At 36.3% G+C, this 24259-nt stretch overlaps 1 protein-coding gene and 2 non-coding genes across 5 annotated transcripts in view; all 3 read left to right on the forward strand.

Annotated features, from left to right (window-relative positions):
- Window positions 1-24259, forward strand: part of LOC137401463 (nuclear pore complex protein Nup98-Nup96-like) — a 71820-nt gene that overhangs the window by 11229 nt on the left and 36332 nt on the right. For all 3 annotated transcript variants that reach the window (XM_068087814.1, XM_068087816.1, XM_068087815.1), the window contains exons 7-17: window positions 832-1010; window positions 1131-1266; window positions 2177-2269; window positions 4970-5144; window positions 8608-8710; window positions 10783-10947; window positions 11859-12112; window positions 14727-15000; window positions 16112-16328; window positions 20303-20442; window positions 22663-22776. In XM_068087814.1, the coding sequence (XP_067943915.1) occupies window positions 832-1010; window positions 1131-1266; window positions 2177-2269; window positions 4970-5144; window positions 8608-8710; window positions 10783-10947; window positions 11859-12112; window positions 14727-15000; window positions 16112-16328; window positions 20303-20442; window positions 22663-22776 (1850 nt within the window). The remainder of the gene's footprint in view (window positions 1-831; window positions 1011-1130; window positions 1267-2176; window positions 2270-4969; window positions 5145-8607; window positions 8711-10782; window positions 10948-11858; window positions 12113-14726; window positions 15001-16111; window positions 16329-20302; window positions 20443-22662; window positions 22777-24259) is intronic.
- On the forward strand, window positions 16737-16808 carry Trnap-ugg (transfer RNA proline (anticodon UGG)). Its single transcript has one exon. It is a non-coding gene; the product is annotated as a tRNA-Pro (tRNA).
- On the forward strand, window positions 18593-18664 carry Trnap-agg (transfer RNA proline (anticodon AGG)). The gene has a single exon. It is a non-coding gene; the product is annotated as a tRNA-Pro (tRNA).

Consider the following 24259-nt stretch of genomic DNA (forward strand, 5'->3'; position numbering starts at 1 on the left):
ATCGCGTGTGCGTCATGAGAAACTCCGAGATATTGCTGATGTGTACCTAAACACACTTACGCAGTTTACCAGCAAACCATAACATGGGTATGCTCATAAACTGTCAAAGAATTCTGTATCATTAGTTTCTTCGGAGTTGTTAATAAATTTAAGTCAATGTGACGCCTTCTAGGAAACGACGTAAACAACTTTCCCTTTTGTTATTAGGCCTATCTCACTTTCACAGATTGTTCACTACAAGAAGACATAAAAAAGCGAGTGTTGTATTTTTGACAGCAATATTTTCCGATTTTTATATATAGTTTACTTTAATTTTTTATTTATTTTAATATAAATACTTACTATTCTCAAGATGGATAACTTGCGCAACGAGTGACTCCAAAATGTTGGTTTTCAATTAAGTTTCTTTGTAATTTTTTGTGTTATGTCGTACAGGACTATGTGCGCTGTTATTAAATCTATGAACCATTCAGCGTTCGTTTTGATGATGTTTCAATCATAACAAAATAGCAAAATTTTGTTGCTCTATGTTGGTGAACATCAATACAAAAAAATTACCAGCCATAGAACTGCATTCTAAGAAAAACCAACCAATTGAAGTTTATCTCGAGCGCAATAAAGTTGTGATAGAGAATGTCTAGCGTTAACGCTCTGCATGATCTCGCTGAGCGAGTTCTAGGGCAGATTAGCCCTATGCAGTGCCATATCGCACTAAATATCACCTAGTGTGTTTGCACACTGTTAGTGTTGTGTTGTATGTAACTAAGTGTTGTACTGTCCTTGGCCAAGTATTCTGAGGAATGTGAGTATTTTACTGTTTATATCTGACAGGATTTGGAACAACAACTACTCAGGCCTCTACAGGCTTTGGAGCCAAGCCAGCAGGTGGTGGTCTATTTGGATCAACCCCGGTCACCGGGTCTATATTTGGTCAGAGCTCAACCACCACTCCCGCATTTGGTGCAGCCACTACAAGTGCTGGTGGAGGACTGTTCGGATCGGCTGCAAAGGTACCCTCACGCTTGCTTTTTGTTAATGCTCAGGAATATAATGCTGTTCCTATTTTCCATCAGCTCTGTTTCTGGTCTATCGCTGCTATCGTTCAAATGCATTTATTTATTTGTTTTCAGCCAAGTCCATTTGGTACCACCACTAATTTTGGTACAAGCTCAGGGTTTGGTCAAACCAGTTCAGCTACCACCGGCTTTGGAGGTTTTGGTGCTAAACCTGCCACAGGGTTTGGGGCAGCAACAAGCCTTTCGACCGGTGAGTGATTACAATGGGTGGCATATGTTGTTTTGTTAGCTTCACTTGTTTCAATGAAAGCAGACAAGAATCCTCAATCTATAGGCTGGTTCACACTATATCGCCATTAGTCAGCATTCTCCTTTCGGCGTTTATCGTCAATTATGTGAATCATGAACCGAGGGCATCGACGAAACATCACGGACACGTCGGGAAAGTTTGCAGCTGTCATATTTTCGAGCAGTAATTTTCAAAAGCGTCAACGGCCGCCTTTCAAATGTGAACCATTTCGACGATGGTAATTCGCAGTCGCAGATGGTGTGATCTATTTATGATAAGTCCCCGCTGGACTAGTTTCTCATTCCAGCACGCGAAAACAAAAAGGTTTCTTCGCGAAAATTTAAACTGAGGAATGAGAACACTACGACACGGAGTATTTCCTGATGCAAACGCGGATGAGTTTGTAATAGTGTGAACATCAGTATCATCGACGATCACCGAAGTATTGTGGCATCAACGCCGAGATGCGGCGATATAGTGTGAACCGGCCTCATTGGGAATTCAATTCCCACAAACGGCCGCTGGAGTGACATCCAACCTTAAATTGCTCTTCAGTCATCGAGGTTCTCTTCCTTCTGACCCGGCTCAGATATGTCCAGCCAATATTACAGATATATTGTTTATTCAATAATATTCATAAGCACAAACATAATACTCCGCTTGTACGTCTGCTAAACAGACGTACAAGTAGGACGTCTGTTAAGCAGACGTCCTACTTAATCTTCGAGGGATTGCTCTCGCGCAATGTAAATGAGAGATCAACGCTGTGGCAGGTCTTATAATGGTGAATAAGGATTAGCCCTGCTTGCTGGAGATGCTTAGAGACACCTCTTGTAATCCTTACTCAGTAACGGATCATCTCTGTTTGTAGGTTTTGGCTTTGGTAGCCAGCCTGCAGCCAGTACTGGCTTTGGGGCCTTTGGAGCCAAGACTACTCCCGCATTTGGGGCTCAGCCCACTGCCTGTAAGTTATATTTATAGATTGACAAAAAAGGGTAGAATAGCTTCTGGATAGGTGGGATTCATTATGTACACATAATTAGAGCTTCACGATTTCAAAAAATCACCAGTTGATTTTGTTCAGTATTGCAAATAAACGATTCACGATATGTCGCAGTATTTTTAGCTATATTATCTAAAAGCTTGTAAATTTTCGTATAATATATATTTTAATATAATTTTCGTATATAACATTTATTTTATACTCTTGGTAAGAAACTGTTGTGTTCGGGATAATTAGAAACATTTCTGTTATGGATAACCATGAAATGAGCTTATCACAAGACTAGAAAGACTTCATTTTATTTCCGATATCGCTCACTCTGAAAATCGTCAGGCGTGAGATAAATGGTCATTATGCGATTATATCGTTTATGCGATTAGCGATATATCTTTAAATGTTGGCTGTTTTTAAATCGTCTGATTAAAAAAGTTGCCACCATATCATGTAACTCTAGTCATAACGCTGTAAGCTTTTCACTGTGCAGTTTGTTTTCAGAAGAAAGCTTTTAGAGTAAGTTTATTTGTGGAGCTTAGGAAAGCGCTAATGAAAAATACTTCACTATGGACAGTGGGTGGTAGCGTCAGCCCGAGTGAAAACACGGGAATTGTGAGGAGAAACTAAGCAATTTTTCCTTAACTTCTTGTCATATTTGACTCATTGCGTATTACTTCTTGGTAGGTATATGCTTTCAAAGACTTATTTTATTTTACCTTGTAACAATTTTCATTCTATAATAATCATTTCTTGTTATTATTATTACAATTAGTTTGAGACCAACAGCCTACTAGCGCTGGTAATTTGAGCTTACCACCCAAAAAGGTGTCAATGTTCAGATTATTTTTAGTTGCTAAACTTACTGACCTCGTGGAATGAATAAAATTATGGGATTAGTATAAATGGCAAAACTAACAAAAGCAATAAATGCCTCGCAAAGACACCTATGGAATACCTGATCGATGTGCAGCGGGAAATTACCCCCTGTATCTAAACTTGTGATGTGTATATACAAAGTTAGGGATATGTGAGAGTAAGGCTAATGCATTTATATTATTATTGTCTACTGACCATCTGTTTTTGCATTCATCTGTTTGCTCTTTCTATCGCAAAGCGATATTTATTCTCTGATTGGTACAGCTACTCTGTGACTTCAGAAGGTGGCCGATTTGCTCTTTTGGTTAGAGTCTCGGGTCTAATAAGCTAAAGCCTGGTTCCCATATACGCCGCAAGCACTGGCGACAGCACGACAGGGCTATCAGCGGTGAAATGTGAACCTACGCGACCAGTACTGCGGGTAGTTGCCGGCGGTCAACGCAAAAGTTCAGCTCTGTTCAACTTATGCAAAGATCCGCAGGCAAAGCCTTTCCAAAATGCACTGTACATGTGAAGGTCAACACTTCGAGATGGCATGGCTAGTGGCCATTTTTACGCGATCACCAGCGACGCAGCTTTATGTGAACATCAGCCGCCGAGCCTAGCGTTGCAAGTGTTTTGCTGTGCGAGATTACCACCGGGGTCTCGCATTCGATATGGGAACCAGGCTTAAATGTCATGGGTTTGAGCCCCATTGTGGCTAGCTATTTAATTGTCTCATAATCACACAGTCAGTTAATCACATTTTAAACAACTATTGTGATACAAAAATAAAAGGCTTAGCGATTTGTACTGCACTTTTATCATTTCTGACAATTTAACTGAATCAAAAGTCACATTGTATTGTGAGTTTGTGAGTTCTCTCAGATGAATGAAGAAATAAAACTGATTTTAGGTGGAAAGAACGACAGTGGAGTACCATTTATTTTAATGAATCAAGCACACAAATCATTTCCCATTTGTCAATTACAAAGACTCATGAACTGAGAGAGCAGAAGCTGTCATTCAGCTGGTTTCGGTAAAAATTAAACCAGACTTAAGCTTGTGCGCATAACGGCTGCCGGCATCCTATCCATGAAATACTTGAATCGCAGTTCCTGATTTTTATGCCAAATGCTAGTGTAACGTTGCTCATATGCCCGCGACTGTTCTGCAAAAGGTTTATAAAGCATTGTGCGAGATCAGGTATGTGTGCTCATACAAGGGCTTGTACACTCAGCCCAGTTACAGTTGTGGCATTCGATCTGACTTGAATATTTAGTTACTATTCAATGCATAATTGGGTACACATTATCGATGAGTGGTGTGCTGGGTGTCATGATTTTTTGTTGCTCACATTCATTGACCACCTCGCTCCAATGTTGGTTAACACCCTTTATCACTATGTTTCCTTGATGTGGATTATCTGATAATCTGATAAAGCAAGATGAATCTGACAAAAACTCACAAGACAAGCAAATTTTTACCGAATGTTTCACTTTTGCGAAATATGGAGATGGCTTTTGCAAATGAACCATAAAAAATGTCGCACAAGCTATTCCATTTTAAACATTTCTGCACTTCAGTTGTTACTATCTCAAAAGCGGGCTGCTAAGCGAGACATAGGTGCACCGCTACAACCTCTGACGGGGAATTCTTTATCTTTTTAATAAAATGAATGTCAATTGAAACTCCAATGGCATGGTAACTCAATGTGCACACAATTCCAAATCCACTTCGTCTACACAATGTAAACATATTGATGCTTTTTTTCTGTTATCTAACAGCAACTTACATGTAATTTTTTGCCAGCTACGACGGGCTTTGGAGGGTTCGGAGGCTTTGGCCAGACTGCGTCAAGCACGGGCTTTGGCATGAACAAGCCTACAACTGGCTTTGGTACAAATACTAACTTTGGCACTACCAGCTTTGGGGGGTCTCTAGCCAACCCTATTCCTCAACAGCAACAACCAGTTCAACTGGCGAGGTTAGTTCGGAGTTTAAATATCACAGTATGTGTAATGGTGGTAAGGACACAACTTTAATTAGTCACATTTTATTCAAAGATAAATTTGCAAAAAGATTTTATCCGAAAGTATCGGTATTTTTCCGTCATTAGCGATTGTTTTGATGTTTGGGGTGATCTGACTGCCAGGATGTTTTAAGCTTAAAATCGACGAAATTTGATCAAACTTGAAACACTTGGATTGTAAAACTCAGAATAAGCTAGACATCCCAAAATTACTATTCTCTCATGAGCATTTTGGGATTCTCCTATGATGCACAATCATATTATAACTAGTTTAGCCTCTGTTAATGAGGAAATTCATCTGCTCATTACGGCATGCATATTTAACCCTTTGACAGGCAAAGGGTTATTTATGTTGCCTATCTTTTGCACTCTCCCATGGGCGGAGCGATCAAATAGAAACAAAGCATGTTGCACTTTCATGTTTCCCAAATTGTCATAGGAAAACAGCGATTGGCAGCGTCTGCTAACTTAAATGATACTTGCGGAGGTATTTCATCGGCCCACGAAAGTGATTTGTTTACATTATTCTTTTTTTTTAAATAAAATATTTTGTATTGCATGAAGTGCTGCTGATGCGAAAGGTAAGCTGTAGATAGTAGTTATTTATCATTGTATGCAGCCTACATTTATGTCATCATTCTAGAACAAAATGCACTCGATCACTTAAGCATTATTAATCAATACATTGTTTTGTGAATATGATTGCCTTTACCTCGTAATAATAGTCCCTATTGATAACTCTGACGCTGACTTTGTTGCCTAACCAGAGCGGTATCAAACTAAAGTGAACCCGCAGCTAGTAAGCTGAGACTAAACTGTATATCCTACCTCATCAATTTGCCTATCTCCTGATGGAACAACATTATTTCATAGCAGGGGCCTTTTTCGCAGTTTTCTCCTATGCTTCTTGCTTAGTTTACCTGCATCACCTGGTTACGCCCTTCTTGCACTGACCCAGAATTAAGGCTCTCTCTATGTGCATTACGCTGAAGTTTTAACTGCGGAAAGCTATTTATGACAAGACAACTCATTTACCCAGTTTAAATGATCTTACACAATTACTTTACTTTTTCCGTACTTGCTCCCATTAGTGCATAATTAACATAATTTAAATCGCTGTAAAGACAACATCAAGCATCAACTGTCAATCATTGATATTGATCATTGGTCGTTGTCTGCACGAACATGGAAATATAACTGGACTTTAATATTGCTCACTTGCACACATTATTAGACAGTTGATAGAAATGATCATTATGTCAAAATTTATAGAATTTATTATTTAGAAAATTTATTTTAATTTGCCATATACAACATTTATCATTTTAGCTTTTAAACTTTGTATCATGGGAAAAGTGTTTTTTTTGCAGTTGAAATAAATTAAGAGAAAAAAGAAAAAAAGTGAAGGTTTCCTTCATATAATGAAGGAAGTGTTTTGTTGAAATAAATTAGGAGGAAAAATAAAACTGTAAATGTGGTTAAATATAAATGGGAAATCATTAGCAAGTAATGGCTAAATATAGTCTGTTTTGCTACGATTACAATGGAAAATTATTTGGTATATGATTTTAGTTCCTTTCAGTGTTGGTATCATAAAGTGAAAGTATCGTATAGACATATAGAGTGGTATAGAAACCCATAGTAGTTCTCTAATGCAATCACCTGGTAAAAATCATCATCAAAATCATCATCATTAAAATAGTAACAAAACAATATGTTAATCTTAGTAACTATAGTTATCTACAATAACTTTGGTGCATTTTGTGGTTATGATCTGCAAGAAAATGAAACATTACAATGTACTATGTGGAGAGTTCTTACCTTCAAGACAAACGTGTAACATAAGTGCTGAATTTAATTTATATGAATTTAGCTCTACAAAAACATACTTTGAGGAAGTTTTAGTATGCATTTTAGCAAGATTTTAACCGAAGTCTTATCACTTTTGTGAACTCATTTCTACCATAACGCATGACGCTGAACTGAGATACAATCGCTAAAGTTTAATTTCGAGAGAAATTATTGTTGATACCGTTTAGCGAAAAACAAATTAGTCCTAGTACGACGAACACGAAAGAACATTGTGTTCCATAGAGTTGGTAAAGTTAATAGAGGTTCGATTAATATGTCATTTAGCATGTGAAATCGGAAGTGTGTATACATTATATGATAAGGGCTATGAATTGTAAGAGCCTTCGCAGGCTCGTGGTTAGACAGTTGGAATAAAAATGTGTGAAAACCAGTGGTTCCAATCTTTGTGAGTTCAAATCCAGCACGCGGAGCTTTTCAATCCAAGATTTTATTAACTATAACTGGACATACTGAACTACAGACACACAAACTTTGAGATTTATATATAGATTGCCAACAGGTAGGAAAAGTTGTACTGCATAATCTCCAACCATATCTGCTTTGAACATTTCGAATCCCTGTAATTTGAAGAGAGGTTTTTGGAAATCCTGGGAAGTTTTGCTGCATTAGGGAGTGGGAGAAAAGAGAGCTCCAGTCCTGGGAGGTGTCTCTCAATATCTGGATTCTGAGAGAGTTGACAACTACTGTCTGGCTAAATCTAGACTTTGTCTTCCTTAAAGAAATAAAGTTTGTTGAATTGTCCTATTGCTAACAACTACAACTCTTGCCAGAGTTCACATTTAACTCGGTTTGTAACATCGATACCTAAAGAGTGACTTTAAAACACGATGATTTTAAAACGGATAACAAGTCTCTATTTTGTTGCTATAATAGCAGTTTCATGGTTTTAAATTGTGCTTTCTCATTGTGCTTTTTGAAAGCTTGTTGCTTATCGGTACCCACAGCTTTTTCACGTCAAGCTCTCACTTTTGTTCCCAACTGTCAAGATGAACGCAGCTAATAAAGTTTCTGTCAATAAACTGAATCTCCAAACTTTCTGAACAACACACTTTTATAATTTTTACGATCCTCTCGTGCATTTGTGTCGACCCCTCTCTGTGATAGGCAACTGTTACGTTTTTTTTATAAAGCAATAAATGCAAGCAATAAAATTTAATATTTTACTGTTGCTAAACTAAGCCTTCAACAACTTTGCAATGTTTTCTGTACACTAGACCAGTTCTGATTAGAAATCGCAATTGGAAATAAAATACAATTTATTTTGATCAGATTTTTTAAACCTGTGAATACAACGATTTTGCTATATCCTTTTTGTTTCCTGTTATGATCGATTTACAAGGACCTGTAATATATATATGGCATGAAGGAGTTTGTTGTCACCCGTTTCACATCTTATGATTAATTTTGTCAGAACATTTCGTATATCTCATGGCTGATTTAGCTGGAATAAGCTGCATTTCTTATAATAGTAACAACATTTAGAAAAGCCCAGAAGCCCTGTCTGGAATCCATAGAGTAAAATGATAGTGATATATCTATGTTACAGTAACCTGGATTTACAGGCTCAGCAAGAACTCATGCAGCAGCAGATTTTCGCTTTATCGAACTCTCCATACGGGGATTCATCTCTGTTCAGAAACATTAAGAAGGTGAGAGAATAATTTCCATATTACCATTTTCCCATTCATGTCAGCTCACGAGGATTTGGGCTAGTTGAGAATTTATAAAAAGGTTATATTAATTTCCATTAGTAACCGCTAGTAACTATATATTTCTATCTGCAATTAAAATACAATTTCTTTACTTTCAATATAAGTCTCTTTTTTACAGACAGTCAAGTGGCTCTTTTTTCATCAAAATTGTAAAAGCAATCAACTTCTGTTAACCATTTCTCAGCCTTGGTTTTTCCCCAAATGTTTCTGCCAAAACGTCAGGTGCTAGACAGTATCTGGTGATTAATAATAAAAATAGGAAATCAAATTAATGACACCGCCTAGGCGTATTTGAGAATGACTGGTATCACACACTGGTCTAAAAGAATAAGCAAACGGTAGAACTATGTGATTTGGAAAACGATGACGCTCTGTCCTGTTTCACCATGCAGATTCGACTTTGGTGTTTAGTTCATGCATTTAGTGCAAGTTACTCGCAATGTTGTTGTCACGTTGTTTCTATCCTGTTGCCCGTTTTATAATCTTGGCAGTCAGTATTGGATGGTAGTTGATCATCGTTTCTGTTGCTTATTTACTGATAACATTTGACAGTTGGGACTGCTATTTCAATTATTGATGACGCCCTCAGTTCTTCAGTGTTCTTTTCAGCTTTTAATAGTTTGTAGCAGTAGCTGTATAAGTCAGCGTCAGAGCTGTCTATTGAACTGAAGGATGGGTAGGTTACTTTATGTCAATAAATGGAAATTGTGGGAATTAGTATCATCAGTTGAAAATAGACAGCCGGGTTAGCCTGTCTTGACAAACTGTTGTTTTTGCGGAGTTGTTCCTCCGCCGAGCGGGCGAGCAACACAACAGCTTGTCACAAAACGTCGTGCACCTGATGCATCAGCTGCACTTATAGGGAGTTGTTCTCTTCCGTCTATGCGGCTTGGTTGCGATATTATGTCAGTCGCTCCATTGGTAATCATAACGGAATTTCGCGCAAAAAATTTATGTAGAAAAAATAAGATTACAACGTTTAACCAGCGACCAGTCACTGCGGTAAACTTTAGTAGAACTTGAGAACTTAAGCAACAACAGCGACTAAACATGTCGTTATTTGTGCGATCAGTCAGTTTTATTTCTATTTTTGTATCAGTCAGTTTTATTTGTTCTTATGGATTTTATTTTCAATTTATTTTATTCTCAACTACTACTAACGCTTACAACAGAAACTGGTCTTTGTTTAAACGTTTTAATCTTTTTTTTTTTCTACATAATTTTTTGCGCGAATTCCGTTATGATTACCAGTGGAGCGACCGCCATAACATCGCAGCCAAGCAGCATAGACAGGAGAGAACAACTCCCTTTCAGTGCAGCTGATGCATCAGGTGCAGTACGTCTTGTGACAAGTTGTTGTGTTGCTCGCCCGCTCGACGGGGGAACAACTCCGCAAAAACAACAGTTTGTCAAGACAGGCTAACAGCCGGGTACACATCAAAGCTTTTGGCTGTTAGAACATAGATTCAACAACAATTCAAATTGGCAGAATTAAATGTTAATAATAGTTTTAAAAGGTAAATTATTATTCGAATTAGATTCATGCAGTTTTTCACTTTCTCCCCTCTTCTCACTCTTAGTCACATCCACAATCAAGAAAAAAATATTTGCATTAGATCAAGTTTGAAGTCGCCATGATGTATTCTGGATCAGGTTGATGTCAACATAGTTTTATTATTTTGATTGTAACTATTGCCAAAGATTTCATTGAAGCAAAGTTTTGATTTTTTCTGACTAGCCAGATTTTATTGTACATAACCAATGAAAACCTTTTTTTGTTATTCTAAATTCTTGTGTTAGTCTGCTATGAGAAGTGATAATACTTGGAATGTGTAAAGTTCAACGGTGAGATAACTCGCATTGGTAGCCTAGCAACGATCAAAATACGTGAGCATGCGCATGATGGTTGTGGATGAGCTAGCTTAGCTCTGAACGCAGACTATGTTGTCTAATTGTGTCAGAGACTATTCCAGTTACAGAACCGACCTTGACATTAATCTAACTTGTAGGAATCTAAATCAAAACAAGATATCATACCTACTGATCCTGTGACCCAGCAAGCCGTTCTCTCGAGTTCTGGCAGTAAACTCAAGGTCAATGCTCGACCATCAGCTAAGGTTAAGCTAACGAACACGCCATCAGTACAAGCCATTGGCACATCCCCCTTGTGCAAGGTAGGTAGTACCCGTTAACTTATTTTCGCTCTACGGATGACCAAAGTATTATACCAAAATTCATCAGCTTCAACTTGGCAAGCCGGCAACATGATCATAGGAAATTATAAAGTATACAGTTTTGCACAAAAAAACAATTTTTTTGCTTGTATTTTGAAATGATTAGTTGCTGAAGAAACATGGAATAATCATCCAATAAGAATAATAAATATATGTGTTTTATTTCAAACCTACCTTGGATAAATTATTGGAATTTCTCTTTTATTGAAACCGCGGTACAATTTGGTCCTTTCTTTAGAAGCCTTTCATTGATTTTCCTATTCGATGAGAATTAAAAAGTTTGTTAGGTACTGTATTTAGTTCCTCAAAAAAATAAAGGACCATCGATGTTGAGTACGCAGCAAAAAGCAAAATCAGATACTAAAGCAAGTAGCCAAAGACAAATCAATTTTCTCATGATTTTTAATCTAATTATTAATTTATTCGCAAATAATATTTGGAGTTTTATTCCAACAATCATGAACAAATACAGAATAACATATATGTCAATAGAGGCGTGTAGCACTGCAAGCCTGAACGCAATGGTTAGAGGGACAAACAGGAAATGCGACTATTGACTTCATTTTGGGGGAAGTTTTGGCAGACCTTTTCCTTCTGTTCATTTTAACTGTGATCAAGTTTTTTTCACTTATGTTCTTGAACATCTTGGTTTCAAGTTGCCTAAAACAACTGTGAAATTGTAGGTAAATATATGCACTTTCTGATAATATCTACTATGATTTGATCATATGACATCTTTAGTAGACTCTGATTGTCGGGGCTTTAAAGGTTAGCTTCGTTAGCTAGCTATCGGCTCTGGCAGTCACCTTGGATGTATGACAATTTCTGACAATATGCTTTTGTACCTGCAGGGTGATCTATTTTCCGGTATTGAGGAAGACTCATACAGCACAGATAGACTTGGCAAAAGACGTAGTGTGAAAAAGCTTGTCTTGCGTCCTTCAAATGGGGTAGGCGGCGCCTCCTCCCTCCAGACGACCTCTGAGCAACAGCGTTCCGCCTTCAGCAGTCCCTCCATTTACAGCGCTTCGGTGAGGGCGGACACCACACACACCCCTCTCGCGCCTGATGACTCGTTCAATCTTTCTGGGGCTAAAGTTGAACGGTAAGCTCTTTCAACTGACTAGTTATGGTAAAGGTACAGTCAGACAACTTCTAAACTTGATACGTGACCTTTGGTGATCAGGGTTACTCTTGAGGCATTCTGAGTCCAGTCTCTCACTACGTTAGAAGACATCATCAGTTGTTTGTGTCTTGATTGGAGTGCATGATGACTGAGTCTGGTGGGAGCGTTTACAATGATAATGCACATGTTTGTCAGTTTGTACATCTGCAAATTCCAAGAGTTATATAAATACACTAGTATTTCCCCTGTCATACAGCCCACAACCAAAGAGTGATAATGGACAAAAAAAGGGGTACTGCCGGTTGTTGAAAAAGTAGTTACAAAAGGTCAGAATTCTACAAAAGTAGAATTCTTTAGTAGATGTTGTAGGCTTCGCCTACAACATCTACTAAAGAATTCTCTGAATCAGATGAGTTGTTGTTATTATTTTGAGTAGCATGTTGTTGAACATATTAGCATTTGATGTTGATGGTTGCTGTGAGGACCTTCTATTTCTCTTCTTCCGTAATAATTGGGAGACACGTGGATGGCCAGTGCGACGACGTGGTGTTCTGGGAGGTTGTATGTCCTTGGTAGTTGTCAAGTTGTTTTGAAATGAAGTTCAAAAAGTCAATTATGCAAAACAAAAGGTTGTATAAAAATTAGACCTAATATACTACTATCTCAAACCTATGTTTTACAACAATAAAATAAATATTAATTCAAGCTGTAGGCCTAACCTACTGTTCGTAATTTAACTAACAACAGCAATAATGCAATGTTTATTATATCTCTGAAATGCGATATTAAAAGTAAAATGGCAAGCTGCCGTGTAATATACACAGTTTGAAAGTTGCGTTGGAAAGTTGAAAGTTGGTTGTGTTGAATGTAGAATGGTTTTGACAGCGATATGTAACAGAAAGCAAGCATTAGCATTAACGCGTCTGGAAGTTTTCTGCAAACTGGAGTAAAATAAAGAAATATTCTTGTCACAAAGGGTCACTGTAGATCGGCCCTAGCTTGTAGATAAGATGTAAAAAAATCTGGCTAATGTTCTAGATAGTTCAATGAAACCTTCGGTAATTGGACAAAAAGCATAGGCTGATAAACTGTGTACCACATTTCCATACCTGTAAATCGGTACGCCTCAAATGGTCTACGTTAATTAAAGAATCCTTCGGCAATTAGACAATCCAATCATTATATACTTCGATGTTGTAAATTCTAATGATTATTCGTATAATTAAATATAATAATAATTATTTTATAAAATCAAATAATTAGTTCGAATAATAAAATCGGCAAAAAAGAAACAATCACTTTTCAGTACATGTACTTCTAAGTTAATTACAGAAACCTTCGGCAATCGAACAATTCCATAGACTGGTGAAATGCGCATAGTTTTCTTGTGAAATTTGGATGACTTAATAGTTATACTATCTGTCGCACGGCCTTATTGGCGTTTTGTTGGCCGGTCTTAATATTGATTAAAAAAGGCTTTTCAATTTTCTATTTCGATTTAGGCCAAATTAATCTGTCTAATGGTGTATCATCCAATCAGATGGGTTAGTTTTAGGATTTTGCGGTAACCTTTCAAAGACTTAGTAACAGATTTAAATAGGTTTATATGCGTTGTGTATCATTATTATCCTTGAACGACTACACAAAAATGGTTAAATTTGTTGGAGAAATTTCGGTACAAGGGTTTGGTAACGCCTTTAACGGATAATCTTTCGGGAGTTGTCTGCACATATGCATTTATCATAAATATCCGCACCAATCGCTTCGCTCGTGTTTGGTCATGGGAATAATCCCTCACTTTTCAGTGTCATTAGCGTCTCTCGCGATAGGTTTAATTTTTGTGAAATAGAAACAAGGTTAAAAAGTCACTTTTTGATTAATCATAAGCATTTTCCTGTTTTTTCTTTATTAAATGATTTTGAGAGTAGTTGCGGCCTAAGAGTTGTAATGTAGGGCATCTCAAGAACATTGCTTTTTTACATTTCACAAAATGTAACTTTCACTAGCGAACTGCGACAACTGCTAGCACAATGATGCTCACCGATGGATTTCACTGGCCCAGTGTATCAGAGATATTAAACTATTTCATGTATTTTTTTTATTAAACTTTTTTCATTTCAATTATTTACTCCCGAATTACTCCAGGACTTACTCCTTGTTTTACAAGGTGTTTATGTATCCTTTATACTCCAGGACTTACATCTTTCGAGGATTTCATTCATCAATATTCATGTCATTTTTGTCATATAAAGATATGTGGAATTATGTGCTAAATTTATTTAATCTTTCCTGGATGCAAAATGATGGGTTGTTAGGAGGTAAAGAATATTGCGGATCACACCTGTCTATTTTGCATCAACAAAGCTGTAGGAGTTACAACATTTTAGCATACGCTGTATAAAACGGGACAGAAAATTACCAATATAATTTGGCTCACTAAAATAGTGTGAGAAGTACAAACTCTCACATTATTTCTGCTGGCTTTATTGCCAAAAATGGCTGAGTACTGTCTCTAGACGATATATAAATTTTCAACTTCAGCCAACTTGTTTATAAATGGTAAGAATACTGCTAACCGAATATTCGACTACAGGAAGCCGATAAATAGGCTCTATCCCTCTCTTGAGATGAATGACACAGTCGATGAGTTACACGGTGGAGCTCAACGTGGAAGGCCTAGTCCCGACAGAAAGCCAGTCGTCATAGACGCGACTTATACGGCGATACATAGTCCAGATGCAACTGTTATCGGGCAGGGGACTCCAACTATTGCGGTACCTCAGACATCTCAAGGTCGACTCAGCATCAGCAAAAGGGAGAGTGTTGACATAGTGGCCGAAATGGCAGTGACTCCAGGGGAAGATCAGGTTAGATATGTTAGGTTAGATCACTTATGATTGCCTCATGGGGCAGCCTTTCAACACCTCTTCATAATTCAACCAAATATTTCGTTTGCTATCCTAAGTCCTTGCTCATGCGTGTGCTTGTGAGTTGCTATTATAGTATGATCAGATGCAAAGATCTACGGTATTATGTAAACTGATAAGTTGTCAAACTGATAAAGTAAAAATTGTTTTAGTTATTATTGTTTCCGCTTAATATTTGCCTGATTTCATTATCAAAATCTCAAGATATTAAAAACTAGCTATTTACTAACTGCAGTCGTACTTTGGCTTTTTGAGCGCTTCTGACCTTGACCAAATCGAACTTTCGACTAGAAAATGTGTCATTTTTTATCGTCTGATTTTGACCAAAAATTTGACTTTATTCTACAGTTGCTTTAAATAGAAAACCAAATATTTTTTCTGCTTTTTTATTTCACACGTTTTTTGCTAAAATATTTTGCTGTACTCTTCCGTTAGAGCTTTTCATATTGTAATCATAGCGTCGGCTTGGCTTCGCGAACTTAATGTTTCCATTGGAATTGGTAATAGTAACGCCTATGAAACGTTTGTCTTTTCATAATCATAAATAATATATCTTTCATAGAAATAAAACAGTCTATTTCTACACTTTTTTCCGTTGTATTCAGCATACAAGACTGAATAAATTGAGTGTGACTCGCTACAGATACAGCACCACACTAAACTTCCAAACCTTCGCTAGTCTATCGATAGATCTTTATATAATCACTGTATTTTACATTACCTGCTCTCCTGTTATCTGTGTGAACAGTTTATGATGTAAAATAGAAAAAAATCTGTGACAAAGTAGTTTTCTAGACTTTCCTAGGATGAATTGATCATAATTATAATATAAAAAATATTTCAGACTTCGAATCAATCATTTTTCAAACAGTGTCCTGGAATGAATTATGGCTCAATTATATACTATGCAGTAACTGAAATATATGCGCTTCATAAGGCAAGAGAAGATAATTCTTTTGTTTGATTAGATTTGAAACTGTTTCTCTGTATTGTTAGTTATTTCAAAGCACACCTACGGCTGCTGCAAATATATAGTTATAACACTCATTAGGTCTCTGTACACGACCCTGAGGCTGAACCACATCCTTGCGGAGTTGTGTGCACTCGTGCTGATTACTACACAATTCCTTCCCTGAAAGAACTTGGCAATTATCTCGACGCTAATGGTGACTGCTTCGTCGAAAACTTGAGTATTGGAAGGGAAGGCTATGGCAGTGTATTTTTTCCTGGCACGACAAATGTCGCCAACTTAGATATCGACAGTATTGGTAAGTGCCAACCTATTCGGTTTCGGACTAGTTTGCTTTGCGATTGTTCATTGTGTTTGCTCATGTCGCTAACTATTTGGGTTCAATCAGTCGTGGTGCATAAAAAGCTTTTCTCGTATCTGCAGCTTCAACAAAGTGTTTGAGTTGATAACGAAATGTTGCAGCTACAATGTACAACTTTGACAACACATTACTTTGTTGAACAATTCAAATTATGCATGCCTAGATCATTAGAATCTCACATTACCTGATTATATCGGTTGATCTTATTGCCTTGTCAGTTTCACCACCTTACTGTCCTTCTTAAGCTGTAGAATATATTAATCCTTTACTTGGCTTGTCGTGGCAAATGAACATTACTTATCAGCAGGCAATATTTTGAAATTACACACTGAGACATGCAGGTGTGGCTTGTTGGTCTAGGGGTATGATTCTCGCTTTGGGTGCGAGAGGTCCCGGGTTCAAATCCCGGACAAGCCCGACGTTTTAGTTTTTCTTTTTGCACAAGTATATGCCATATCATTATAAGCATACATATTTGTATGCATTCTGAGTTCACATGTATAAAACTATGTGCAAAAAAGCCTTTACTTTCCACTTTCTCAGTTTTTTGATACATTAGTTTTAGACAGACTTGTATCTCTGAATAACTGAAACACATCTCCGTGACAAAATGAGTTTGTTGATAAAAATCACCATTGGTGATTAGTCCGAATGGAATACAGCTGCATACCCACTCACAAATGTGTTACTATTCCTAGCTCTTATTTTTTGTTTTTACTTTTCATTAGCCCATCAAATGTGTAAATTAGTAGAACTTATTACAGGAAATGAACGGGACTCTTTGTTTGTCTTTGGTATTCGTTGGTAATTAAATAAGGAGACTTACATTCGTGACTCAGACTATATAAGGTGACTCGGTGATGTGGTTATAATTCTCACAGTTTCATAAGTGAAAGAAATTAACCTGTAAAAATGCTAAGTTTATTCAAAATGATAGATGAAAAGGTAAAGCTTGGCCTTGTTGTGTCCCATAGGCTATAAGCTGGAATACATGATCTTGGGCCGTTTTATTGCTCATATATGCACTATTTATTCAACCTAATAATACAAATACGCAATAGATAATAATAACATTTGAAATTTCGGTACCTATTCCAAATACTTTAATAATTTTGATATGAATTCCTCTCTTGTTCATAAATGATAAATAAATAAAAGTTATGTTTCATCTTCTCAATCAACTACTCATGGTGCGATCCCACCTAGTGGTGATGTATTATAGGCACAATGAATTTATCAAGGCATCGTAAAAACCAAATTCTTTCTTGCGTTAATCTGATCGGAAAGTCAAAACGCTGGTGTTTTAAGCCATCTAGCATCAGTTTAACACTTTGAATACTGTTGACTTGGAGATATTAGTCAGAATAGTGTTTTTTCTCAAGATCCTTTAATACCAAGGTAAATAGTCATATATTTACTGTCTATATACAGCAAAAGTACCTTCTTTCCCATTTGCCATCACATTTAGCAATAAGCACAATGTTGTTAACCTGCTCAAGCTGTTACACCTAACATCACTAGCACTCGTCTCAGATAACTAGCGCAGGTGGAAGGGTTCATAATGCTAACGCAGTTTTATCTGTCAAACTTTGCGCAAAATGTTAAAAGTTTTAATAAATATGAAATGCGAATGTGGCTATTTGCAAGTGGAGCAAGTGGAGCCTGGAACCTCCTAGAAACAGACTCGAAAACCTATTTTAACAGGACATTTTTCTGTTACGTAGACTTACCTTGAAGGAAAAACCAAAAATCAAGACAAATTTTATGAAATTTATTTGATCATGATCTATGACTGTTTCAGATGTACCACAAGGGTTCCAAGTAGTTGACAATATACAAAAGGGTTATAGTAATTTACATTAATAAACGCTAGTAACTATAGATCTCTATCTGTAATTAAAATATCATTTTTTCACTCTCAATAGAAGTCTCTTTTTAAAGGCAGTTAGGTGGCTCTTCTGCCATCGAAATCGTAAAAGCAATCAACTTCTGTTAACAATTTCTCAGGCTTGATTTTTCTCACAAGATCATGCTGAAACGTCAGGCGCTATACAGTATCTAGTGATTCATAATCAGAATAGCAAAGAGAATTAATTGCAGGCAAATTGACACCAGTGAGAATGACAAGTAGTTGTAATTAGGGGGATAAGATACTTTTCTTGGCTTAGAATCCATATATGGCATTCAGTTATTCATGGAATGGCTTGTTGGTCTAGGGGTATGATTCTCGCTTAGGGTGCGAGAGGTCCCGGGTTCAAATCCCGGACAAGCCCATCATTTTGCATAACCTTTTTTGGGTTTTTATTCTTTTTTCATTTAAGCAATGAAACAGCAAGGTTGCTATTAAATACAGCATTATCATCACTCATAGGTTAGTTTTCTTCATTTTTACAATGACTTCAACATTTCATGGTTGCATCGATTATACGTTTACCCGCAGCAACTCACAAGAGGTTGCAGTCTATTGTTTACGGATTTATTTATGTTGGGGTTTACTGCCTTTCAGGCTTTCACATAATTTCTACTGTGAAACTGTAGAGAAACTATGTCAGGCGTGACACAGTTTATTACTTTGGTGAATAAAAGATCATATTATGATCTTTTATTCACTTCAGAAATTGAAAACGTTGTATCGAGTTAACAGCCATGATATCATTCAAAATAACTCAACAGTAACCAATGGCTCTGTTGTTATAAATTCGTTGTTTAGCGTAATCTTGTCATTTCACATAACTGTAAACAACCAGTCTACCTGTTTCGGTTTAAGTTTTTTTAAGGTTCTAAGTTTGTTCTTCGTTGTTGATCTAACAGTTTTCTTCTTGAAGACGTCATTTCAAATTTTTCGTGCAGACTCTCTTAAAGATTATATATGTCTATTGAAACTGCAACCAACAATTTGCTTCGGTAACCTATGATTCATTTTGAATATGAGAGTTAAGTGGTAAGAATGTTTATTACATCCGCAGCTTGACTAACCATTTACTCTGACCATTCGTCCCTCCCTCTTTAGCTCCTTATAACATCCGATCATATCACCATCATTCAACTATTTTGTCTTTGTACATATATATATATACAATATATATACATATATTTACATATATATATATATATATTGTATTTATACATATACAATATATATATATTTATACATATACAATATATATATATTTTACATATACAATATATATATATATATAAATATGTATGTACATATATATATATATATGTACATACATATTTATATATATATACTGTATATGTATAAATATATATATATTGTATATGTATAAATACAATATATATGTAAATATATGTATATATATTGTATATATGTATATATATATGTAAATATATGTATATATTATATATATTGTATATATATATATGTAAATATATGTATATATATTGTATATATATTGAATATATATGTATATATGTGTAAATATATGTATATATATTGTATATATATATTATATATACAATATATATATTGTATATATATGTACAATATATATTGAATATATTGTATATATATACGGAATATAGTATTTCATGTAAAATTGGGTTTATTAGGCTTCTGCTCAAATAAATTGTATTCTCTAGGCGATGTGGGTTTCTAACTCGCTACTGTGTATCTACTATAGAAGCCCCGGGTTGTTCACCATGTATAAACAGTAATCCTTGCATGGTGACTTTTTCCTGGTCTGCACGATGGCTTTCTTAAAAATAAAGTTCATGGATCAAGATGTATGCAGTGTACAGTTCTGTCTAATATCTGTAATAGTCCTTGTATGGTAGTCATTATGACTAATGACGGTCTTGATGGTTGTCCATAGTAAATCCTCACACTCTGTTTTTTTAAACCCATTAGTTTTGGTTTGAACATTTCCCATTCGCTTTCGTTGCAGTACATTTTAGACGTAAAGAGATAACGGTATATCCTGATGATGATAATAAACCGATCGAAGGTCAAGGACTAAATAAACCCGCTGAGGTCACTCTTGACTATGTCTGGCCCAATGACAAAACAACACGAAGTCCCATAAAGGTAATCAGTGATAATTGATTCAACTTGACATGAGTGTCTGGTGGGAGTCATCTTCCCTTAAAGGCTGGTTCACATTATGTCGTTGTATGTCAGCGTTTTCTTTTCGGCGTTTATCGTCCATTATGTGAACCATAAACTGATGACATCGACGAAGCAACGCGGATACGTTGATAAAGTTTGCAGCTGTCAAACTTTCCCGATATTTCGCCGAGCTTCGACGGTTGCCTGTCAAAGGTGAACTATTTCGGCGATAGTAATTCGCGGTCGCTAATAGAGTGATGTATTCATTTCTGTTTATGATAGTCACTGCGAGACTAGTATTGTTTCAAGCGCGTGAAAACAAAGAGGTTTCTTTGCGAAAAATTAAAAGTGAGAACACTACGACATGGAGTATTTGTTGATGCAAACGTGGATGGCTTTGGAATAGTGTAAACTTGGTTATCATCAACAATCACCGGAGTATTGTAGCATCAACGATATAGTGTGAGCCAGTCTTTCGCATTCGCTTTTTGTTTCAATGCTTTGAACTTTGGTCATCTATGGTCTTTTTGGTTCAATGAATATATAAAAATGTTAATCTTTCAAAACAAATTTTTTAAATTTTGATTTTCTTCTTTGAAGAACTCCTCATGCAGGACGAAATTAGCAATGTTGGAAGATTTTGAATTTACTGGTATAACTTGCAATACTAGCAATACACGCACTTACCAGTAAATGATTAAAAATATACCTCAAAAATTGATGTCTACATCAGAACTAAAGCTATAATTACTTGGAAACTATTAATAATGCTTGGCATTTGCTCAATACATGACAAGTGTGTGTAATATTTGTCGTAATGTTGAGCTGACTACAATTTAAAATATATAAAAATACTCGGCTCGTATGAAGGATAGCACATATTTTAGTTGTCTGTACTCATTCTCAAGTATGCTGTGTTGTAATAGTACACGACTGCTATGTTGTATAACACAGCAGTCGTGTACTTGAGACAGAGTACAGACAACTGAAATAAGTGCCATCTTTCATACGAGCAGAGTATTTTGATATACTAATTTATCAATGTTGGTAAATATCATCATTGTTTCAATAAATCTAAAAATTTTGAAGATCTTGTCATCTATGAGGCCTGCAGTATACTGTTCAGTTTTGTCACTGTTATGTGATGACCTAAGATAAACCCACTTAATACCAACTCAAATACAGGGTTGGTAAAGCCATGATTTTTTTCAAACCGGATTTTTTATTAAAATTGAAAAAAGGTTTTGGATGTTTACGATTTTGATGTTGATACATTTTTTCAATTAATTTTTGTTGACGTCTGTTATTACATTGTAAATCCTAATGCAGGTGAACCAACGTTGCAGTACTGGTGGCTTACATGTTATAATCTACAAATTATTGTATTTCTTGCATCCGACAGTCATATAGAGTTATAATGTGCAAACTACATGTTAGTTAGTGGAGTAGAGCTATTAGCAGTCTCCCAAAAGTTACAAATCAATGCTAAAGACATAGAAGCCACTATGACATATTCATGCATGTTCTTTGGTGTGGCTGATGCCATTGATTATGCCAATATAAATACCAGCTTACCGGCTTTTTCAGTACCCGGTTGGTTTCATATTTTTGAATGAATGAAACCAAATGTGTAGACTACTGTTTAGATGGTTACATATGAGCTGATTGCAATAAAGAGTTTGATATCATTTATCAGACGTATAGTGAGATAAAGATACCAGTTGCTATTGTCGCCTCGCAATCAATCGTGTATTGTGATTAGCTAAGTACACTCGGAGGCCCTAACTTTTAATGTCTTTCTATAGCATTGCACTACACATTCAGTCAATTATCTCCATTACTCTCGCTAATTCATGACAGATGAGTGTTAGCAGATTTATTACACACATCAAAACAGGATTGTTCGTCAAGAACCAACGATGTTTGAAAAAATATAGAAATTCACGATTTTTTCCAAAGAATTTATGATTAGTGATATTCCGAGATTGTTGTTATGATATTTGGGTAAAATATACCCAAATATCATAACAAAAAATATCTTAACAGCAGTTTCAGTAAATCATTGATTTGAATGTAAAGCGTTGAATCTTGTTTTTAAAGAGTGACTGAGAGCTCAATTCGTTTCTGATACATTGTTGATGTTTTCATCCACTTTACTAGAATATAAGTGATAGTTTAGCCTGTGTTCCATGTTCTCAGTCTCCAGAAAGACTCAAGGATATGAACTATCAAGAAAAGATAGAGTTGGCTACATCAAGAATCGGAGCCAAATTTATAGACTATCGACCAGATACTGGCTCTTGGGTTTTCCAGGTAGGACTTTCTGTCTCCTTGATGAATCGATGCTTTTGAGTATTTTGTGTGCTTTATCCAATGTGTCAGTGCAAGTGTGATAAATAGGAAAACATCAAAGCGATATATTTTCTGTCACTCAGCCTTCAGGTTGTAGTCAGTTAAGGCCCATGCACGCTATCGCTCAAATCAACATTTAGCTGTGCGATGGATAGCAACGATCAGCTGTTTTTCAACGATAAGGTGTACACAATATGAACGATTAGCTGTAAGTGACCAACCACTAACAAACAACCAATTAGAAATTACGAAGTTGCATTGATAATATCGTGCGGGTCCTTTTGTTATTTTAAAATTATCTGATTATGTAATTCATCATGAACGTTGTTATTTGCCATGCTTGCAAATATGAGTTGACATAGATTTTCACAAAGGTTGAAATTTGATCCAATGCAGTCAACAAACAGCCTATTAAGATGCTAGCAGTTACGATCATCGCCGCCAAAGTTCAACATGTTGAAAGTCCGTTGCATCTTCGCTAGCGACGATTGCTTTGCCAATTACATTGCCGCTCATCGTTGGCTGCTCATTACAAAATGACATCATAGCGGCCAATCATTGTGGTCTAGCGCACAGCTTTGTTTTGAGCGATAGTGTGCTCAGGTCTCTAAATTTGATGAAAGGTCATCCAGTTGCTTCCTTTATGAACTCTCATTGTAAGAGCACCAAATGACCCTAATCTTAGTCTAGACTACCATTGGGCCTGGAGATGTCTGGGTGTCTTTCACATAAAACAGCTAGCTCACAGGCAGGTGTGTCACAGGCTGGTTCTCCGGAACCAGGCGGAGTTTTAAAACCCAATATTTTTATCGAATTGGCGGAATGTGCGCAAAAAATGTGTGTGAAGTTTGGAAGAGGTAGACTAACAGACGCCTCACACGCGATGACATGGTTTTTATTTATATGAGTTTCAACGCTATCAATTATTATTTTGAGTCTTTGATAATGGACTACCCTTTTATAAACCAAATGTATTATACTTGATGATAGGGTTTCATCTTCTGCATCCACAGCTTGACCAACATTTCCTTTATGGCACTTCCATAATTTCTCAATCGCTCAAATTCTAAATCATTTGTTCTGTTATTGAAAAATACTTTTTAAACTCGACTAATTAGTTTTTTCAACTGTCTCATTTGTTTCATCAGCTTGAAATTCTTTTATACGAAAACTAGCTGCATTACCCGCCTACAGGAACAGATTCACGTGCAGCATAAGTTTTATTGAGAGTTGTCTTTCATACTGTAAAACAACTCCAAATTTGCAGTCTACTGAAATCGTTGTTCTGATCAGAGTATGCATGCACATATACATGTCGATGTTGGGGAGAACAATGGAAATCTGCAATGTGTCTTACAGCTAGATGTGTGTACAATCTATTAAATATTTTAGATTCATGCATCCGTTTATACCCGTCTATATTTGCGGTTGACAATCGCGCACT

This window comes from Watersipora subatra, chromosome 8 (assembly GCF_963576615.1).
Source record: "Watersipora subatra chromosome 8, tzWatSuba1.1, whole genome shotgun sequence".
In the NCBI taxonomy this organism is placed as follows: domain Eukaryota; kingdom Metazoa; phylum Bryozoa; class Gymnolaemata; order Cheilostomatida; family Watersiporidae; genus Watersipora; species Watersipora subatra.